We start from the raw sequence: 22,417 nt of genomic DNA, 5'->3' as shown, positions 1-22,417 counted from the left end.
CTTTCTTGGATGTGGTTGTAATAGTCCTAAACAAGGTCCTGCACCAGGAGATGGTGGAACCAGGAACAGGATCCAGAGGACCTGACTCATAACTTAATGCAATCTTGCTACCTTACTAAGGCAGTGCATGGTACACGTGCACTGATAGGGCATAGGCATGGGGTAGAAGGGCGGGTACAGGGTGCAACAAGGGACATCCTATCAGCCTTGCATTGGCACTACTCAGGGACACAGACTGACCACAGGCACACTTACAAGACACTGTGACTTAGCAGTGACCATCAGCTGCCACAAGTGTGTTCGGATCTTGGGCAAGCTACCCTCCGAAAACATAGCAATGACAAAGAGCCTCTTTGCTACCAGCCTTCTGGGCTCCACCTGTTGTGTGTGGCCCCAGGATGATAGCAGTAGTCATCAGACACTGTCTTTATTGTCCTTAGAAGAGGAGAGACAACTGCGTCCATCATCTTCCTGAAACGCACAGAGACAGATGAGACATCTGCGCAATATCAGGTAAATATTGGACAAGATGAAAGGTTGGGGGATCATCATCAGCAACATCTAGAGTCAGCAGATAGGGGATGGCTGCAGCATCAAAGCAACATCAAAGGGGGCTTGGAGCAATTTTATTATCGGCATATCGGCATGAAACAGTCTGAAATCTCCCCGTATGCGCCTTCCCTTGACTTAGTGACATACATAAATATAGGGGCTCTCCATGCATGCACCACACAGGACCTTAGTCTGTCTTTGGGTCTTCTCTCTCTGTAGACACCTGAGATCCCAGCCACATTTTGGCCATGAAGCTCCTTTTCCTTCTCTTGGGTGTTACCACCTTGGTCTTCCAGGCCCAGGCTCAGGACGTGGTCGTGGCACAGGATGAAGCTGAACCACAGGATCTGGGTGAGATGGAAGAGGAAGCTGAGACCGAGGTCATGGAAGCAGAGGATGCCACTGGTATGGACTTTCCAGGTGAGGAGCAGCAATAGAGATTAATGTGAGATGGGCATTAAGGATAGACAGGGTCCTTTCTCTGGGCAAGGGCAATGTTAAACATAAGTGGCACAACTATAGTTGGAAACCAGAAAACTCCAGTTTCCTAGGAAGCACAGTTATATGCTGGAGCAGTGATATGTGTGACTATTATATCCTAAAATGAGAGAAAAGAAAAGAAAATCCCATCCAGCACTGATTACGCTGGCCATAGGAGCTGCATGGTGACTGATTAGGGAGAGCTGTTGAAGAAGCTGTAGTGAAAGAGGTGACTTGAGAGATCCCTGGCCTTTCCAAAAGTCATTTGTAAGCCAGCACTACCAAGCGTTGATATTTTTTATTGCCAAATCAGCCTTTACCAGTTCTTCTGGGGCTGCCTAAGGGAGACATACACACAGTGTAAGATGGGACTTACATCTCTGTCATGTGCCGGTAACTGCTAGAGTAGTGGGACAGTCTCAAGGGGAAAACTATCACAAATTAAAGGTGTCGAAAACCAAGAGAACTCTTTACCTGTGGACAACCGGTGGTGTGCAGAATTTGACTGAATTATATGTTTTCAAAGTGATGGCAAAATCAGACAGTTCTGTTACCGATAATTGCCTCCTTTTCTTCCACCCCTTCCTTTTATCGCCCATCTCAATTGGAAAAAAATGGGACCTCCTGGGCCATTCTGCTCAGTCCCCGGCATCACAAGCTTCCTGTGCGTAAATGTATTCAGGCGCAACCTTGCATATGTATATGTGTGTCCACGTGTATGCGTGTGTGTGTGTGCATGTGCATGTCAGTATATACTTCTTGGAAAGCTGTTCCAGGGTGTCAGATCTTTGCTCATTAGTAATTTCCATCGTAAACTCACCTCCAAATGGCTCATCTTTCTTATCAAAATAGTTTCTCAAAACCCAGCCCCACATTCCCAGTAGGGAATATATATATACCCCATGTTCTTGTGCTACAGTAGTCCTTTAGATGACTACTCTTCCCCCTCACCAATACTTTATAGATGCTGGTGAGGCATTTACCCTGGTTCAAGCATGATATCTCTTTCCTTGATAGATCATTAAAGCAGATTAGGAAAACACTTTTTTTGGGAATGGTTTAGACAGTGAAAATAGTGCTGTGAGGAGCAGGAAGGGTCAAATGACCTCGTGGTGGTCCTTCCAACTCTCTTTCTCTGTGATTCCAATTGTGAACACAGTTTGTCCTGCTCCTTTTATGCATAAATGCAGCCACATGCTTCACTCAACAGCTGAAGCAACGTATAGCATCGGCATTGACTTGAATGCATCCCTCTTTTCTCTTTGCCCTTTTCCTATGTAAGTAATTGAGTCCAGCTCATTTTCTCTCCCCGCAGGTCCTAAGTTAGGGGAATCTCCAGCCCACTGCAGATGGAAGCGTGGTGTTTGCCGGCGCACTCACTGTAAGAGGAATGACCGTAATTGCCGTCACACTCCCTGCAAGCCGGCGGAACGTATAATTGGATGGTGTTTATCTACTTATGTGTGCTGTAGAAAAGCTTACCTGTGAGAGGTGGAAAAACCAGGCACCAAGTCATCCTTTCTAAAGAGTTAAAATAGCTACCTTAAAAGTAAACCCCTAGCATCAATAGCAATGTGTATGGTGTTTTTTGTATAAGTTTGCTCCTCCTGTGATCAGAATGGACTTCATCTCACTGTGTTTCCTCTTCCACCCTTTATCTCTTTAGACCATAATGTCCAGGTCCACCAAAGTGCCTAACTGCCATTTATACCTGAAATTTCCTTTGATTTCCAGGGGAATCCAGCAGCTAATTAGGAGCTAACTATCTAAAAGCCCCTGGTTCTACAACTCAGCTCCTTGGCTATGTATTTGTGTAGTGTCTAAAGCAATGGGGCAATGATCTTGGCAGAGGATTGTGGATACTGCCATAATGTCAACAATAAATAGCAACAACAGTGTCCCATAACTGAGTCAAGCTCAGGGTTGTGGACTGCAGTAATAACACCTAGTGCTTGATAACACCTGCAAACATTAACCCATTGCTACTCCATGCCCTTAATTTCTTAGACTATTTGCACTTGAGCTGCATTCCTTGTGATGCTGAGCAAATCCCCCTTTGCAACTATTTCATAGATGTTATAAGGTACATAGATGTTAGGGTCAGAAGGGACCTATTAGTTCATCAAGTCCGACCCCAAATTTGTTTGCAGAATTTGGGTGGGGGCAGTCAAAAAGCTCAGGGGATCGTCAGAACAGGTTTGGGAAAAGCATAAAAACTTCTACTGGATTTGTGGACATCAGAGCTGATCTAACTAGGTGCCTTTGAGCCTGGGTGGATCTAAGATTTTGAAAGCGGGGGGGGGGGGTAGTGCAGGTGATGTGGGGGACCATCACAAAACACATTATACTCCAGGCAAATAGAGCGTGGAAGCTTTACTAATCTGCTAGGACCTTAGGGCTAAATTATTTAGTTCAAGAACAAAATAAAAACAAATATAACTTTATTTTTAGTGCATTCATTCATTGTATTGTGCATATGGACAAAAACACAACAACCTGGCACAAATATGGATAGTGCATCCAATGCTTCACAGAAAGTTATTTCCATACCTGAGTTAGTGTTTCCATATGTGACTTAACATTTTTAGCTAGAGTTAAAAGCAGTCTGCAGGGGTGTGAAATAGGAGCTACATTACCAGGAGCAGCAAGCAGCAGAATTGCAGAAGAGAGGCCAGCTTAATTAGTGGAACATCAAGACCATTAAAAAGACCAGAGAGTCTTTAACATTTGTGGAATTAAGAGTTTAGAAGGAATCAGGTAGATTACAATGAGCCATGAAGTCAAGTGGCTCCCTCAGCACTGCTTGAATAGAAATGCTACTGCCACTGCCACAGAGTTGGTTTTAAACTTTGGCTGGACCTGCAATCAAAGGGGGTGCAAATGCACCACTTCATCCTCCCTATATATCCCTACCTGCCTTTGAGCATCTATTTTGAGGGATATCTCTGAAATGAGACAACCACTTAGACTCTGCTGTTCACTCTGCAAATGCATGTATAAAAAGCAATCATTTCTCCTTTCAACCTTCATTTTGTTAAGATAAACAAGCCAACCTCTCTCAATATCCTTATTGGAGTCTCCTGACCCTACTTGTAGCATGTCTATGTATCTGTACATTTTTCAATTCACCTTTTTTGATCAGAACTGTAAACAACTTCTAACTGGGCTCTTAGTAACATCTATAACTTGATGTTATCTTAGTAACATCTATAACTCAGGCTGGACTTGATGATCTTCTGAGGTCCCTTCCTGCCTTAATGTCTATGAAATCTATGAAATCTATGAAATCTATTAAATAACCATGGTACTAGTGCTTCCCTACCTCCAGTAAAAATACCCTGAGTAATATACCCTGGATGGCTTTGGGTTTTTTCATGCCCACACCCCACTGGTGACTCTTGTTCATCTTATAATTAACCGGGGTCCAGGTCCCTCTGTTTCTCAGATGTCTTCAGTCTTTGCACCTCCTTCTTATAGCAAGATTTCTAGGAATGATCCCTAGGTGCATGATTTTTGCACTTGATCCGATAACTCTATACACTTTCTTACATGAATGACGTGCACCTCCGGCAGCTGGGAGAGCCCGGAGACTGAGGGGGCACAGTGGCAGTAAGCGGGAGCTCCTGCAGACACCACTGATGCTGTTGGTGGTGGGGCGAGTGCCAACCAGAGGTTGGCGGCCATCCACAGACACCACCAGCAGCATTGGTGGCAGCCAGCAGGAATCGCTGACCACCTGTAGATACTGTCGACAGTATCGGTGGTGTCTTTTTGTAGGGCTGCACCGCCACGCTCAGGGGGTGCATGTGCACCTGAGTGCACCCCCTACGCATCACCCCTGCTTTCTTATTGTTCCACTCTTGTACAGTTATTAATTCTTCCTGAGCTTGTCTATGCAAGACGTTTACTGTGCAATTAGCTGTGCAGTTAGCTATGCAATTATCTAATTGACTAATTAGCTGTGCAGTAAACTTTGGCCGTCTACATAAACACCCTATTATACTTTCATAGTTTCATAGTAGCTAGGATCAGGAGGGACCTGAACAGGTCATTTAGCCTGAACCCTTGCCACAAGCAGGAATGAATGCTGGGTTCACAAGACTCCAGACAGGTGATCGTCCAACCTCCTCTTGAATTTGCCCAAGGTAGGGACGAGGACCACTTCCCTGGGAAGTTGGTTCCAGATTTTGGCCACCCTAACTATAAAATATTGCCTTCTGATCTCTAACTTAAACCTATTCTCCATCAGTTTATTACAATTGATCCTCATCACCCCAGGTGGTGCCGGGGAGAAAAGGGCTCTGCCTATTTGCTGTTGATCTCCCCTGAGGAGTTTGTAGGCAGCCACCAGGTCCCCCCTCAGCTTCCTCTTGCTGAGGCTGAACAGGTTCAGGTCCCTCAGTCTCTCCTCGTAGGGCCTGTCCTTCTGCCCTCTCACCAAGTGGGTGGCCTCCTCTGAACCCTCTCCAGGCTGGCCACATCCCTTTTGAAGTGCGGTGCCCAGTACTGGATGCAGTACTCCAACTGCGGCCTGACCAAAGTTGCATAGAGGGGGTGTATCACATCTGGACCGGCTTGAGATGCACCTTTGGATGCATGACAAGGACTGGCTGGCCTTGCTGGCTGCGGTCTGGCATTGGCAGCTCATGTTCATTTTGGAGTCAATAATGACTCCCAGATCCCTTTCCACCTCTGTGCTTTCAAGAGGGGAACTCCCCAGCCTGTATGTGTGCGGTGGATTCCTTCTCCCAAGGTGCAGCACCCTGCATTTGTCTACGTTGAACCCCATCCTATTCTCATCTGCCCACTTTTGTAGTCTGTCTAAATCTAGTTGCAGCCTCTCTCTCCCTTCAAGAGTGTCCACCTCGCCTCACATCTTAGTGTCATCAGCAAACTTGGACAGCGTGCTTTCCACCCCCTCATCCGAGTCGCCGATGAAGATGTTAAATAGTGCGGGCCCGAGGACTAAGCCCTGGGGTACCCCACTGCTCACATCTCACCAGGGTGAGTACAATCCGTCCACCACTACTCTCTGGGTGCACCCTTTCAGCCAATTTTTTACCCATCCAACTGTGCAGGCATCAATGCCGCAGTCGCTTAATTTATTGATGAGGATGGGGTGAGAGACAGTGTCAAAGGCCTTTTTAAATTCTAGAAAGACTACGTCCACAGCAACACCATCATCCAAGGATTTAGTTACCTGGTCGTAAAAGGCAATCAAGTTGGTCTGGCAGGACCTACCTGTGATGAACCCATGCTGATTGCCCCTGAGTCTGATCTCCCCTGCAGGCCCCCACAGATGTGCTCCTTGATGATTCTCTCCAAGATCTTCCCGAGCACTGAGGTGAGGCTTACAGGCCTATAGTTAGTTGGGTCCTACTTCCTTCCCTTATTGAAAATGGGGACCACATTAGCCAATTCCCAATCCCCCAGCACCTGGCCGGATGACCATGAATGCTCACACAGCTAGACCAAGGGCTCCGCAATGACCCCTGCCAGCTCCCTTAACACCCTTGTGTGGAGGGCATCTGGACCTGCAGATTTAAAAATGTCTAGCCCTTCCAGAAGATCCCTAACTACATCTGCACTGACTGAAGGCTTGATAGAGCTATCCCCAAGATTGTCCCTACCTCTGGTAAGTGGGATATCCCGGTCCCTGTTCAGGAAAACAGAGGCAAAGAAACTGTTAAAAGTATCAGCTTTCTTGTCTGGCATGGCCACCAGATTACCGTTTGTGTCTTGCAGGGGCCCTACATTGTCTGGTGCCCTCTTCTTGCTCCCAATGTACTTGAAAAAGGACTTTTTGTTGTCCTTAATTCTGGACACTAGCCTGAGCTCCATCTCTGCCTTGGCCTTCCTAATAGACCTCCTACACTCGCAGGACGAGGAGGAGTACTCCTCCTTGGTGATAGCTCCTCCCTTCCACTGGTTGTACACCCCCTTTTTAGTCCTCATTCATTCCTGATTGCCCTTGCTGACCCAAGGGGGTTTCTGAGCACTCTTACTCACCTTGTTCTCCCAGGGACTGTTATCCTTTGGGCCTGGAGGATCGCCCCTTTAAGGTATGACCGTCCCTTGTGGGCTCCCATCTCCTCTACTTTCTGGTCCCTTAGTGCCTCCCCCACTAGTCTCCTAAGCTCATTGAAGTTAGCCCTTCTGAAGTCAAGGGCATTAGCCTTGGTGTGAGCCCTAGGCGCCCTGAGTTGGATAATGAAATCCAGCAGGTGATGATTGCTATTGCTCAGGTGGTCAAGGACCTGCAGTCCCCTCACCAGGTCATCCCCCGTGGCCAGGACCAGGTCCAGCAAGGCGTTACCCCTAGTGGAGCTGTGCACTTCCTGGATAAGGTGAAGGTCCTGTAATACTGCCAGGAACCTACGCGAGTGGTCAGACCTGCCTGTCTGCTCCTCCCAGCAAATGTCTGGGTAGTTTAGGTCACCCATGACAATAACATCCCATGACCTAACCGCCTCCATAAGCTGACTGGAGAAGTCCTGGTCTAGCTCTTCCCCCTGGTTGGGTGGTTTGTAGTAGACACCCACCGTAAGGTCCCTTTCGCCACGCCCCCCTTGTAGTTTGACTAATAGTGTCTCTGCCTGACCCTCCTCTAACCTGAAGCTAATCCTGGATGATGTGAGGTGCTCTTTGACATAGAGCACAACCCCCCACCTTTCCTCTCTGTCCTGTCTATTCTATATAGGGTGTACCCCTGAATGCCCGTCTCCCAGTCGTAGGCAGGGTCCCACCAGGTTTCTGTGGGCCCTACTAAGTCTGGGTTCTTACTTCCAATCAGGAGGCACAGTTCCTCCTGCTTATACCCCATACTACGAGCATTAGTGCAGAGGCATCTGAGGCCTCCTGAGGGTGCTCGTGCCTTCCTCCCACTCCCAGGACAGTTGTGGCCCCCTGCTTCCTGGATGTTGATGCTTACCTGGGCTTCCCTTCCTCTTGTCACCCTGTGTGCTGGTGAAGCATCCTCTCCACTCAAAGAGGCCCCTTCCCCCGGTGAAGCTAGTTTAAAGCCCGCCGTATGAGATCAGCCAGCCTAGAGGAAAAGATACGTCTGCCGTTAGGGGAGAACTGAAGCCCATCTTACCCTATTAGGCTGGACTGAACTAATTTATGTTGCAGCAGGATAGTGCAGTATTATCCTGCTGCAGCTATTAGTACTATTTATAAGTACTAAAGTACGATAGTACTATTTACAAGTACTATCCTGCTGCGGAGTAAAAAACGTGGCAGCAGCGCACATGTAGATGCTGCCCTGGCTGACTAGAGCCTGAAGGTACTGCAGTGTAGGGGCTGCCTGTCAGCTAGCCCCACACTGAAGCACCCTTGTGCCTCAGCCAGCCCCTCTGCAGCACATTGGGCCAGGAGACAGAGAGCTGGGGTGCCAGGCTGACCCCCCCCCCCGACCTCCTGCCAGCTGGGGCTGCTCTACTCTGGCTCAGCATTCTGCGGCCCCCGGCACATGTAAAGATATGGTATCCAGGAGCAATAAACTCGGGCACAATATGTGCTGGTGTTTATTGCAGTGCCTTAATTGCATGTGTAGACGCACCCCCTGTATAATAATCCAATTTTCTTCGCTGTTGGCAATATGTCCCAGCTTTGTGCCACCCATAAGTTCATAAGCACACGTCTACTGGTATATTTCTGTACCAATGTCAGCATCAGAATGATTAAATAGAATGAACCCTAAGAACCATCCCTGAGGAACATCAAGAACCTCTTTCCAATTTGATAACTCCCCTTTCAATATTGCATCCTGTAATCTCCCTTTTAGCCACCTGCTTCTGTCTTCTGCTCACAGAATTTATCTCCATTTTCTCCAGTTGAACAAATAATTTCCCTGAAGCTCAGTGCCAAATGCCTTTCTTAAATCTTAGTAGATTAGACCCATTGCACTGTTCTTCTCCAAGTCAATGATCCTACCAAAGAAAGGTATTAGATATGGTCATGGATAAAAAATATGCTGCAATTTGTTCCACACTCAGCCTTCCTATCCTTGATTTTTGCTTCCTACAACATCTATTTTAAAACCTTGCATAATATTGAAACCAAACAAACAGGCCCCAGATTGCCTGGCTGACTCCTTTTCCTTCCTTTTAATTTCTTTTCGGATATAGGCACCATTCACTAGTCTCCAGTCATTGTGGACAGGTTGCGATTATGGTCTTGTGACCTGATCTGGAGGCGAATCTCCCTCAGGTGCTGTGTAACTCCTGCTTGACCAGGTAAATATAGAAACAGCTGGCAAGCAGGACGAGCCCTTCTTAGCAAACACAGGGCAACCTAAGAGGCCTTGGCTATCCCAGCTGGGCCATGAGACAACAGCAACATCAGAGAGAGATCAGAGCCATTTTATACCTTTAATTCCCGTGTGATAAAGTTGGTATTATGCCAGAGCACATGACCTGGGCCAGCCTAAGGGAGTAAAATAGCTTCAGACTCCCTTTGATGTTGTTCTCATCTGGGCTGTGGTATCTGGAGGGATCTCATTGCTCAGTCATACCCCTTTGTACTTGCGACATGGCACCATGCAATAGGCAATGATCGCTGGTAGACAGACCCACAGCTGGGAAGCGGAGGTGGGGTGCTTATCTGTAGCAAGTTCTCCTACGTACTTAGAAAGGCTCCCGGCCTGAGGGCAGAGCGGCTGGAACAGGACAACTTCAAAGGCAGTTTGCAGCAATTTCATAGCTTAGGGTCCTGCGGCATGAAGTGTCCCTCATTTGCCTTTGAGGAGCCTATATACCGGAAAGAGTACCGCGGCCGCATGCTTTTGAATACCCTCTTCCTTGCTCTGCCTCGGCATCTTGTTGAAGCCCTGGCCCATTTTGGGCCAGAGAGATCCTGCACCTTCCTTTTGCTGTTGGTCTCTTGGTTTTCCATGTCCAGGGTTACTTCTAAGAGGAGGCCTAGATAAACCCTAGAGTTGAGACCCCAACTTAGAGGGAAAGCCAAGATGACACTGGGAGAGAGGGACAGAGAGTGAGGCTTGTTCATGGGATACCTGTATATGCGCAAGGACATTTTTGAAGCTCTATGGAGATAGCGCTCCTAAATCCATGAGCAGTGCTGGATCATGTCTGTGCATCACATGGTGCATTTCAACTCGCTGTGCCAACTCCCCCTACACATCACTTCTCTTGTCATAGACAAGCAGGCATCCAAACAGCTTACAGCAAAACTACATACCATATCTACATGGGACACGGGGTTAGGATCTATACTATATCCTTTTGTTAAGGATATATCCTTTTGTTAAGGATAACAAAAAATTGTTTTTTAGATATATAGGGAGTAAAAGGAAGGCCCAGGGAAGAATAGGACCCCTGCTAAATGGGCAGAAACAACTGGTGATGGACAGGGGGGACAAGGCTGAACTCCTCAACGAGTTCTTTGCCTCGGTGTTCCTAAGTGAGGGGCATGACAAGTCTCTCACTGGGGTTGTAGAGAGGCAGCAGCAAGGCCCCAGACTACCATGTGTAGACCCTGAGATGGTGCAGAGTTACTTGGAGGTACTGGATGCCTTTAAGTCGGCAGGCCCGGACGAGCTCCATCCAAGGGTGCTGAAGGCACTGGCCGACGTCATTGCAGAGCCACTGGCGGGAATATTTGAACACTTGTGGCACACGGGCCAGGTCCCGGAGGACTGGAAAAGAGCCAATGTGATCCCCATTTTCAAAGAAGGGGAGGAAGGAGGACCCGGGCAACTATAGGCCAGTCAGTCTCACCTCCACCCTTTGCAAAGTCTTTGAAAAAATTATCAAGGCTCACATTTGCAAGAGCCCGGCAGGACAAATTATGCTGAGGGGAAACCAGCACGGGTTTGTAGCAGGTAGATCACGCCTGACTAATCTAGTCTTTTTTTATGACCAGGTTACAAAATGCCTGGACGCAGGAGTAGGGGTTGATGTCGTACACTAAGACTTCAGGGAGGCCTTCGATACGGTATCCCACCCCATACTGGTGAACAAGTTAAGAGGCTGTGACGTGGATGACTGCACAGTCCGGTGGGTGGCGAATTGGCTAGAGGGTCATACCCAGAGAGTCGTAGTGGATGGATTGGTCTCGACCTGGAAGGGTGTGGGCAGTGGGGTCCCGCAGGGCTCAGTCCTTGGACCGATACTCTTCAATGTCTTCATCAGTGACTTGGACGAGGGAGTGAAGTGTACTCTGTCCAAGTTTGCGGATGACGCAAAACTGTGGGGAGAAGTGGACACGCCGGAGGGCAGGGAACAACTACAAGTAGACCTGGACAGGTTGGACAAATGGGCAGAAAACAACAGAATGCAGTTCAACAAGGAGAAATGCAAAGTGCTGCACCTAGAGAAGTGGGGCTGGAAGGGATCTCTGCTCGGCACCTGGTCCAACCCCCTGCCTGAGGAAGGATCATCCCTATGCAAAGCAACTTCAGCAATGTCATGGCCCTAGCTAGGGTCCTGTACTGCAAAGTGTCCCTTATCTGCTTTTAAAGAGCTTGTGATGTAACACTTACGATTAAAGGCCAGGTTCGACTGTGCCTATAAGATGTATAAATGGATTTAGGTGCCTGAGTGCTATTCTATTCCACCCTTCTCAAGTCCTTGAAAAACTGTTATGTAAAAGACAGGTGGGTCCTCTTCTTCTTCGCTGATTTTTTCTAACACACTCCTAGGGTGCATCCCCATGAGCGGGAATGCATGTTTCCCCAGGGACAAACAGCAATGGCATATGTTTGTGCTACGTTTAATTGTCCCTGGGCATGCCCCTACACTTGCGCTCTGGTGCATGGCAAATTACCTTGGGTGGGGTAGGGGAGTCTAGGGCCAGCACTTGGGGTCCTGGGAGCCTTCGAAGCCTGCAGTGGAAGTGATCCAGGAGCATGGTGTCTGGCCGGCAGCACTAGCATGGCTCTGGCCGGCCAGGATCTGGTGTCAGGCATTGCACACTACAGCCACATGCACCAGCCCTTTTTTTTTTTACATACTGGGATCTCTTGATGTAAAAAAAAAACCACTGCTGGCAAACTATGCATACACACCCATGGGGATAAGCCCTAAGTGTCAGATGGCAGCATGTTACAAAAGTGGATGAATTCATGGTCTTTCGGGATTTGAATGTTCTTGGGCTGAACTGGTGTTGTGAGGGCATACAACACCCTTTGACTGGAAAAGGATGGTATGCTTGTATTACTTGCCTTGCTTTCTGCATAAAAGATCTCCATGCTAAGAACCCCAAGTTCTTCCGCTTAAGATCCATCTCATGATGAGTTGTATTTTTCTTTCTCTTTTAAAATGTAGGTAAATTCTTGAATGAAGAAGAAAGGATATCAAAGCCCAAAGTCAAACCGTGTCTTTGAGAAAGTGTCAAAACAGCCCATTATGGGGAGACAAGTTAAGAACATCAGAATAAAATGCACAGCCATGTTAAAAAATGGTTTCTTCATTTGATGCATCTAGGCATTTGCTTCATTTGATCTGCACCAGCACATAGGCCCAGTCTCTCTGAAATGCCATTTTGGGTGAATTGATTAATGATCAAAATATATATGTTGTCATCCAGGTCTATGCTAGACCAAATAGAGAAAAGGGGCTGCTCCTGACCCCCAGCCTGTTATAGAGGGTCTGAACATGCCTTTTCACTCACTGTCTTTAGTGTCATGGTCCCTGTGTGTGACCCAGAAGAAGCTGACTACCACTGAGGTCTTCTTCTGTCAAGCGGGACATGGGGAAGCTCTGCTGGGGTAGAGGGGAAGGTGCAAACAAGCATCTGTGCTGGCCCCTGATGAAGTGAGCTTGGTCTCATGAAAGCTTGGGCTATGTGTATCTCTGATTTAGTCTACAAGGTGTGATCTACCCTGCGTTGTGTGCTGGCATCCACAGAAAACCTAAAGGCTTTGCAACATGTCTCATGGAGGCCACCTAGTGGAAGCAGAGAAGACAGGTGTGTCTTGGGTTAAGCAGACAAGGTTCTTTGGGTAAATCCAATATCTTTTATTAGACCAACTGAGAGGGTTGGAAAAATATCTTGTTTGCCAGCTACTGGGTACAAAAACCCTTTCTCAGGCTGAAGAAGTGTCACTTGGGTCAAGTCTCTTTCTCCCCAGATAGCAGTAGTTTTGGAGTCATAGGGCAGAAGCCTGTTTCACTCAACCCTCGATTCATTTGGTGATTGGTACAGCAGAGATCAGCATACTTGGGAGACTGTAGTGAGACGTGTAGCCTGAAGGAATCAATAGACTCATCAGTTCAAGTTCAGGATAGTTAGACATGCAACTGCTCTCATCATCACTCTGATGAATTTGCTACCTGAAAGGGTCGGCAGAGTTTGCTGGAGCAGGGCAAGTATTCTCTCTTCCCTTGGAGCAGTCTGGCAGAGATTGGTGACCCCATCAAAGAGCAGGGAAAGGTTCCTTATGACTGAAGACGGGCTCAAGTCTGTTTCAATGCAGAAAAGAAGCATCAGCACAGAGAGAGGTGTATGTTTTCTGCCACGGAGTCTCATTATTTACACAGCTGGGCACTGTGAAAGGCTGCTAATATGAGATTTCTGCTTTAATGTGTCTGATGCAACCTGGAACAAGCAATTCCAATAATTAGCTCTAGACATTATTGACCTTGAATAGTCATCTGTTTGCAAATGTCTGAAACTTCAGCAATAGTTTTTTAACTGCAGACTATAGGGCTGAGACGGCCAGTAAACAAACCACGTTGCATAAGAGACAGGTGTATATTGTTGCGATCCCAACTTCTGGGTCAACATGACATCCAGAGGTGTTACATGTGATCAGGTACAGTGGTTGGGTTTCTATTAAGATATGCCAGCTCTCTCTGCTACATTAAAGGCAGAGCCTCAGCTTGTGTGAATTGCCCTAACTCAGTTGAAGTTAAAACAGTGATAACCATTTACACTAATCTCGTGACCTTTACTGGGCAATTCTAGATATACACAGGGACTTGGCATCTCTATCAGTCACTGAAGCTCAAAGTTTCTGATCTTCAACATCAGCCATGAGGACCCTGGACTTTTTGACCATTGTTTTCTTGGTTTTCCAGCCACTTCCAAGAAACCTGTAAAGTGGGGTGCTTGAGAAGGTGAGAAATGTGATTTCCGGATGTAGAGAGATCTGTTCAAAATGCCCTAAGGGACATTGAAAATCCTAGGGGGAGAGAAATTCAAAAGGGAAGGTCAGAGCTACTCCATGGCCTAGTCTTTGGAAGACTCATCTCAGAGGTGGGCCACCAAGGCTCAAATCACTGCTCTGGTGACTTAAATATTTTATACTTGAATACTGCTGACAGGAGAGCTTGAGGCCACTCCTGCCCTTACCCAAGATAGCCTTCCTTGCTATTCTTCTTGTGCTTTGACCATGGAAGAACAGCATTTTTGGGGTTTCCAATACTATGACCTTTAGAAACTCCCAGTCTTCCTGGGCACCTGTATCCTTCAGTCTGGCTTCTCATGACAACCATGCCTATTCACTCTTGAGTTAGTTTTATGCCACATGTGGTGTATGCCAGATTAGCTCCACACCTTTCCTCCAGCACATAGGCCCTACACCATTCATCCAGCCTATGGGTCTTGTTGAGTTTGATAGCCAAACAGTAGAGTCAATGACCAGCATCTCCACTTTCAGCTGAAGTCCTATGGCAGCAAGTGCAAACAGCAGTGCCAAACGGAGATGTCTGACACAGGGAGTTTTCCTCATTGTCTTTCTGCATTGTGTTTTGAGCTTGGCTAGCAAGAACCTGATTGAAATGGGGGCTGTCAGCAGAGGTCATGCCTTGGCACAAAGGAAATCGGCATAACACATTTGAATGCCAGTGACTGTGCATGATCTTTGTAATGTCGCATTGACCGGGGTTCTTGTTCCCAGCTGCACAAGCTGGCTCCTAACCAAGGTGAATTGTTCTCTGCCCATCTGGTTTATTTCTGTGATGTTCACCTGGCACTTGCAGAAGTCATTGTGTGCAAGTGGATAGGGGTATAATCGGGAGATTTTTCTATATACCCCATTTTTGGATAAAGGGTCCCTATCCAACAGAAAGCAATGGCTGAGCTGATGTCACCAAGTCTTTCTACTGGGGCTATCATGTCATTTGTCTTGCCAATCAAGCCATTGAAGTCACACATGAAATGAGCTTTCTTTCCACTAAAATGTTTGATGTTTCCTAAAAGGTTGAGATAACCTGTAGATGGGGAGGAGAAGAGAAGGGCCATGTAGGCAGCAGATGATGGTCCTAACGTCCCTGTTTGTGATGGCCTTGGATTAGACCTAAGCTCCACCATCCTCCCATGTGAATATCTCCCAACTGCTCCACTCTTGGCATCCCGGTCTTGGGAACTGGCCAGAAACTCCACTGGATCAGAGGAAACTTCAGTCGAAGCAGATTGCCTGCTGCATAAGGGGGTTGTGTTCTGACAAATGTGAAAAATCATTATGTTCAGAAGCCCCTGCCTGGATCCACCTGCCATCTTCTGAGCTGGCATCGGGCTTCTTTGTCCAATGTAACTGAAAACCACCTTGGGCCTGACCAGTAGGCTCTAGAGCATGGATGAAATGCACTCAGGTAAGGAGGGTTTCTCTCAGGTGTAGCAAAACTTTTAAGAACCAGGGAGCCTAACAGCTCATGTGGTTCACCCTGACCACCTGTGCAGAAGGCATGACTTTGGCCTTCGTTCAGCCATTATTCAGGATAAGTGAAGCACAGAGCTGGTTACTGGACTTCCAGGATACACGTTGCACGAGACACATCAAAGGCAGAGTCCTGGCTCCACTCATCACGGTTCCCAGAGCCCTATAAATACAGAGATTACCTGTGGGCAGCTTGCAAAGAGCCTTCCTCTCACTCTGGTCCAGGACCTTTTCTCGACAGTAGTGGAAGATCTCCGCCAGCCTTTGATCATGAGGATCCTTTACCTGCTCTTCGCTGTTTTTCTCTTTCTCCTCCAGGTTGCTCCAGGTAAGGGATCAGATGAGACCTATACCATATGTGCTACTTGTATACTGCCAGCTCTGCAACTGGCTGACCTTGTGGCTGCAAGAAAGCCACTAAACCTCTTTGTGCCCAGCTTACTCTCTCCCTTTAAGAGAGAATACTATTCTTTTCCTTACCTGGGGGACGGGCTGGTGTGATGTATAGAGGGAGAGCTGTAGAATATTGTTGCAGGGAAATGAGTGCTTGAATAGTTGTGAAATCTGTCATTCCCACCAAATTCAGGTTGGCAACTTCCTACCAGCATTACAGGCATGTCCCCATGGTCTCAAAGCAGATCACAGTGGCTCTCCTTTGTGCTCTGATGGAGAGAAGCCCTTATCCATTTTAAGTGCAGGGAAATGTGAAAAGCTGGTGCATAACTCATAGCTGGTAACGAATGCCAGAAACCCACATACTGAGCATGAACCTTTATATCTTGCCACAGCTCCAGGGCACCAGAGCAAAAACATTTAGGGCCAAATTCAATCTCCCTTTTACCCAGCTAAGAAAAGGTGAAGTAGTCATATAACCTCAATATCTGCACTTCGGTCACCCTTACCTTCTATTTCCACCCATGGCAAAACACAGTTGCCCATGGTATGTGCATCTGAGGTAAAATGGAGAGAAGGGGAGGGATTAGGACCCTGGGCCAATGAGGAAGAATGACTCCAATTGCAATTTATAAACTTCATCCAGCGAATATTAAATATAAAGTGCAAAAAGTCCCTGTAGAGACAAGGGTGCCGCAACACCAGGGAAGCAGCCATCTCTGGACCAGCCTCCCCTGTAGCTTGGTTATCTCCTCCTCTGCCTGCCCCATATATCTCCCCCTCCTGGCAGCCCAGTTGGCCAGTGTAAAAGGGTAGCTCTAGGAGGCTTCTGGATGTGCCTGGTCCACAGCCAGATGGGCACAGCACTTGGTTGCTTTGAAGTGGGAAACAGGATTTAGCCCTTGGTCTGTGAGGACAGGTCATTTAGCCCTGTGAGAAGGTGGGAGCTGCACAGGATTTCTTCCCTTTGGGTTGTGGAAGGACAAGGCTTGGGCTGGGGGGAGACATGTCCAGTGCTGGAATAGCTGCTTAACCAGGTAGCTGACAGTACGGGAGATACCTCTTGTCCATTCTTGCCTTGGCATTGCCAGCTGCATGCGACCTTTGTTGCTGTGCTATTGCAGCGCTGCAGTGGAAAGGCCTGCAGCTGAGAAAGGGAAGCTGCTGGATGCTCATGGTGTTGTGTTTAGTTGAGATTGTTTGAGCTGACATATTTATGAACTGGGAGTAGATCTTGAGCTAGAACAACAGCTCCTCCCTCTGTTATATTGACAGATAACTGAACACCCTCTTTCCTTCATGTAGGGCAATCATACCGTGAATGTCGGAACAGGGGAGGCGAATGCCGCCCACATGGTTCATGTCATCCCGGCTCTGTAATACCTGTGCGATGTCCTCATCGTACAGTCTGCTGTAGAAGACGCTAGGCAAGCTGGTTCAGAGGAGCAAAAACCCATGATGAGGGGCCTGGAATCACCAAAGGAAAGATTTCTTCTGTTCCTTTCAATAAAGACCAGACATTAATGAAGTTGTGTCTGTGTTAAGAGTGAGTGTGAGTGTGAGAACGGGGAAAGGCTGGAGTGGGTCCTTGGATGCCTGGCCTGGAGCTGCTGCACATTATGATACTGCCCTTCAAGTTCTTCTCCAGTGAGAATTATACTTCAGAGCTGTTTCGGTCCTTTCTCCCTATCAAGACTAAGAGCCAGGAGCCAAAGGCAATGGAAGTCAGTGGCTTCACTACCATAGGGTATGTGCACGTTTGTGGGACCGAGTGTACGACCCCACGGCTTACTTTCAGTCACATGATCATAGATGTGGTCCCACTTTGTGCGCTTCAGCACAACTTTGCTGCTGCTGGGACCTGCAACAGAAGTGTTACCTAGGTAAGTCAGAAGAAGGGAGGGTTGGCAGGGTAAGCAGGGGCTGGCAGGTTCTCGGTGGGTGTTGGCAGGTCTGTGGAGGGCTGTGGGCCCATGGAGAGGCATCTGTCTGAGGGCAAAAAATAGCCTGATCAGGATGGGGGAGAGGTAGGAAGAGCACAGAGCCAGGGCTAGGCTGAGCAGCTGGGCTTTCCCAGCCCCGGCATGCATACTCCAAAAGTGTACAGGTGTTCATTAGAGCAGGATTCCCATTCCCAGTCTAACTAAGTGCACCTCCTCAGGTGAGCTAAGCTTGATCAAGCCAAAAACCTTTTCCCTGAGCCAACCTTCCCAAACATCTGTACAGGTTGGCACTTAGATTCACCTTAGCCTAGTTAGGTCGATCTGAGTACAATGTCTGCACATACCCGTAATTGCTAGGCCTGTGCGAATAGGGAAGTATTTAATTCAGATTCGGCCAATTCAGAAGACAGCAATTTGAATTGATTTAGAGATATGGATCACTGTCCTGAATCAGTTCAGCTGAATCAGCTTCAGAAGATTTGGTGCTGATTCTGAGAGATTCAGAGATTTGGCCATAGACTATAAGAGGGAATCACTGAAATACCTATAACTTTGTCATCTTGCGGCTGATTCAGAGAAAACTTGCAGAAACAGTAGCCCCTTCTGAGGGCATGACACCTGCCAGGGTTCAAGAAGATAGGTGCAGGGGTTTCTGGGAAACTGCACCTCAATTCTTGAAAGCAAAACTCATGCCATGTGTGTGTTAAGGCAGATTTGAATGAAAACAGCAGGGATGGTAGCCCCTTCTGGGGACATGAGGCTTGACAAGTTGCAGGTATTTCTGGGAAACTGCACCTCAAGCTGCTGACAAGCAAAACTCATGTCACATGTGTGTGTTAAGGCGCAGCAGAGTGAAAACTGCAGGGATGGTAGGCCCTGCTGAGGCCATGAAGCCTGTCAGCTTTCAAGGAGATAGGTACAGGGGTTTCTGGGAAACTACACCTCAGGCTGCTGACAAGAAAAACTTGTGACATGGGTGACATTGTGTGTGTGTGTTAAGGCATGCCCTCACTGGCACTGGGGCCTCTACACAACATGGTAGTGTGCCCCAATCACGTTTCCTCCTCCCCTACAGCCTCAGCTCAGTCCACCACTTTAAATGACATCAGGTATTAAGCAGTGAACTGCAGCACAGTAGCACCAGCTGCATCTCAGGCAGCCAAACTATTACAGCAGCTCAAGACACCGGAGTACAGTTTCCCCTGCAACCTTGTCTTAGCCTTTTAGGGGCTCCTGTCTCTTTATTTTGGAAGGAGTGCGGGCAGGCTATGGCTTCCCACACTCTCCAAACATCCTGCGAAGGAGCATTCAGGGCTTCAGGGCCCTGATCCTGAAAAACTATGGGTGCCTTACTTCCCCCCACCCCTCTCGGTGTATCTCAGGTGCACATTAGCTAGGAAGGGTTCCCCACCTGATGATGCAGGCCACAGGAATCCCTGAAGAGACTTCTGTCAAGCCTCGACATGGGGGATATGTCTACATGTGAAGGCACGATACCTGGGAACATTACAGGCTCCTGAGTCACCAGGAGCAGCAGAGGCCTGACCCTATGGGATGACACCCCTAGGTGACACCTGTAGAGATGAGTGAAGCAGGTTGGCTGTGCTGAGACACATTGCAGCACAGCCGAACGTGCTCTAGAGATGATGCTTGTTCCCAATCTGACTAGCTCCCAGCAATTGCATGAGAGGCTTCTCCATGAATTTGGGCTCACTGTCCCCTGGCCTGGACACATCTTGTTGTCTCTGCCACAGGGCATGTGAAGCTCCTCTCCAGGCTCAGAGCCTTTCACAATAACAAAAACCACCCAGGTGTCAGCTTCCCATGGACTGTCAGTGTCTCTGCTCCTTACCACCCATAACCCAACAGTGAGATGTTTCTCAAATCAGTTGCATCATTACCTCTCCATTAACATTTTAAACTTCTACACATTCTTTATATGGGATATATTTGTCCTAAAGACCATTTCAAATGAATTCTAACTGTGCCCATAACACAGAAGACAATAGTGTTATGGTAATGTCCCAGATGAGACAGTTACATAACACTGCCCGCAACTCCAACTTCCTTGGACCCACCTAGATTTTTAAGGGCTAAGGGCTATTTGCAGATTGTAAGGGACCTTACGGGCTGGAAAGGACCTTGCAAGATCATCAGGCCCAGCCCCCCTGCACTAGGCAGGAAAGACAACTGAGGTCAGGTGACTGCAGCAGAAGAATCACCTCCTTGGTTTTGCTGGAGATGCATCAATTGATGCACGCCAGAGTATTGTTTGCCTTGCTGGCTACAGCATCGCACTGACAGCTCATGTTCATATTATGGTCTATTATTACCCGCAGGTCCCTTTCAGTCATGGTGCTAGTCAGTTTGGTGCTACTGAGCCTGTAAGTATGTTGTGGATTGATACTAAACATAACGTGCAGTAACCGTGGTGCATTCATGCACATGTAGACATGCCCATTAACTCTCATTCCAGCCACCATCAACCTAAGTGAGCCCCTTCATGCAAATCAAGATCAACCCTTAACATACACCCAAATCCTCACCATATTCCTCCATTTCTCCACCCCAACCATCACCTGCCTTCCCATTCCTGCCTTCCCACTCTGATGCTTCCAGACTCTCCCTTCAGCTCCAAGCCGACCTCTGTCCTAGTGGTACATGCTTGAATCTCACCTGCTAACACATTCTTATTTCTCATTGAACAACCAACCAGGAGAGCTTAAATTCAGACACATGGCTCTGTGGTGCAATGGATAGCATGTTGGACTTCTATAGTAAAATGGCATTCAAAGGCTGTGGGTTCAAGTCCCACCAGAGTCAGATTATTTGCTCCTATGCAGGGAAGGGGGTGGGTTTTGTTCTCCTTCATGCTGTCTGGAGGGGACTGGCTGCCAGACCTGTGGACCTTGATTTGACAATGGGGAGGAGGATCCCTCTGAGAAGAGAGGATTTGAAGCTCTTTCAGTGGTACATAATCACTGATGTGGAAAGAAGGATTTCCAAACTCTCTATAGCCTGGACAATGGGGAATCATCAGCCACTGAGAGCTGCAGGATAGATCTGAGTGGGCTCAATGGTTTCCCCAAGTATGTTGACCTGGACCCTACTCTGGAGTTGGACTTAAGATGGCCCTGCCTCTCCCCCCAACCTTGAAGACACATTTGACAATGGTGACTGAGAGTCAGAGGGGCCTGGATGTCTATAAATACTGCCACATTACTCCTTTGATGCTAAACTAGTGGCAGCTGATTCCTTCTCCATATCTGCCTGAGGTGGGTGGGTGACAGCAATGGCTGATGGGACCCAGGGAGCAAGAGGCATGGGATATTTCAACTCTTGTTTCATTTCATCTTCTTGTTTGTTGGCGAGGGATTGTTTTGTCCTGTGTTGCTCATTTTATTTGCTTCTCCACTTTTTGCCAGGCCTCTATCCATATGCATTTTGTTTTTGCCTTTTACAGTACCATGGGCAAAGCTTGAACACATTATTGTTCATCCATGGGTACATAGTCTGTCCCAGACAATGCTGCAGCATCGGTTGTACCTGATGTCTCTGCAGAGCTGGAGGGATGGGAACAGGATGGGAAAGTTTGCTCCATCTACTACAGCACAAGGAGGAATAGCTGAATCCTCATTTCAGCCCAGAGGTGGCTCATCCCAGTAGGGTAAAACATGCTACAGCCCTGATGTGTGCATCTAATGGTAACCAGCTCTGAGAGTCTCGAGTGAGGGTTACCATGGCATTCAATGGGTGGTTTTGGGTTATGTGTGTTAGCAGGGTGGTGTACATGCAGGGGGTGCAGCATACAATTGTTGTGGGGGTTGTGGGTTGGGAATGGAGGGCATTGTATGGTTGAAGGTGGGGCTGCAGGTAGAGAGTGAAGGGCAACATAGGTTGAAATGGGGGCTGAAGGGTGGGAGTGAGAGGCACTGGTGGAGCTGAAGGGCTGCTATGGGATGTGAATGAAGGCCACCTTTAAGTATAAAGGGGAACTGTGTGTCAGAATTGAGGGGTGCTGGAAGGTAATGTGTGGGGAGTGAATGGCGGGTGCCTTGTTTGGGAGTAAGGAGCACTGCGGGGTCGAATATGGGGCAGAGGGTTGGAAATAAGGGGCACTGTAGGGTTGAAATGGGGGATGCAGGTGAGGAGACTTGGAAGTGTATTCAAGACATACCCTGTATTCACAAACCACATACAATTTTTTATTCTTTGCGAATACTAATCTGATGTCCATCACCATGGGCTTCTGAGAAATCCCAGCTCTGAGTTACCATGTCTTCGTTCTTTGCTCTGGTAGTGTACAGTGAGATGTGGGGTGGGATGTCTCAGAGGTGGAGAAGCTGGTAGCTGAGGTACTGGGCTGGGCACCACCATCTAGGACTGCAGAATCATCATTGGCATCTTCAGTTTCTCCTGAAGTCCT

General features: G+C 47.8%; 2 protein-coding genes and 1 non-coding gene across 3 annotated transcripts; all 3 read left to right on the top strand.

Moving 5' to 3' along the window:
- Nucleotides 1–800: 800 nt before the first annotated feature.
- Nucleotides 801–2,520, top strand: LOC132249930 (uncharacterized). The gene is made up of 2 exons (XM_059725690.1): nt 801–972; nt 2,348–2,520. The coding sequence occupies exons 1-2, from the start codon at nt 801–803 to the stop codon at nt 2,518–2,520; spliced, it is 345 nt and encodes a 114-aa protein (XP_059581673.1).
- Nucleotides 2,521–15,925: 13,405 nt separating this feature from the next.
- On the top strand, nt 15,926–17,475 carry LOC132250379 (myotoxin-3-like). Its single transcript, XM_059727227.1, has 2 exons — nt 15,926–15,983; nt 17,354–17,475. The coding sequence occupies exons 1-2, from the start codon at nt 15,926–15,928 to the stop codon at nt 17,473–17,475; spliced, it is 180 nt and encodes a 59-aa protein (XP_059583210.1).
- A 3,254-nt stretch (nt 17,476–20,729) lies between these two features.
- TRNAR-UCU (transfer RNA arginine (anticodon UCU)) lies at nt 20,730–20,814 on the top strand. The gene is given in 2 exon segments: nt 20,730–20,766; nt 20,779–20,814. It is a non-coding gene; the product is annotated as a tRNA-Arg (tRNA).
- The last annotated feature ends 1,603 nt before the right edge of the window (nt 20,815–22,417 follow it).

The sequence above is a fragment of the Alligator mississippiensis genome, chromosome 1, assembly GCF_030867095.1.
Source record: "Alligator mississippiensis isolate rAllMis1 chromosome 1, rAllMis1, whole genome shotgun sequence".
Taxonomy (NCBI): Eukaryota; Metazoa; Chordata; order Crocodylia; family Alligatoridae; genus Alligator; species Alligator mississippiensis.
This window is presented reverse-complemented; position numbering and strand designations above follow the sequence as displayed.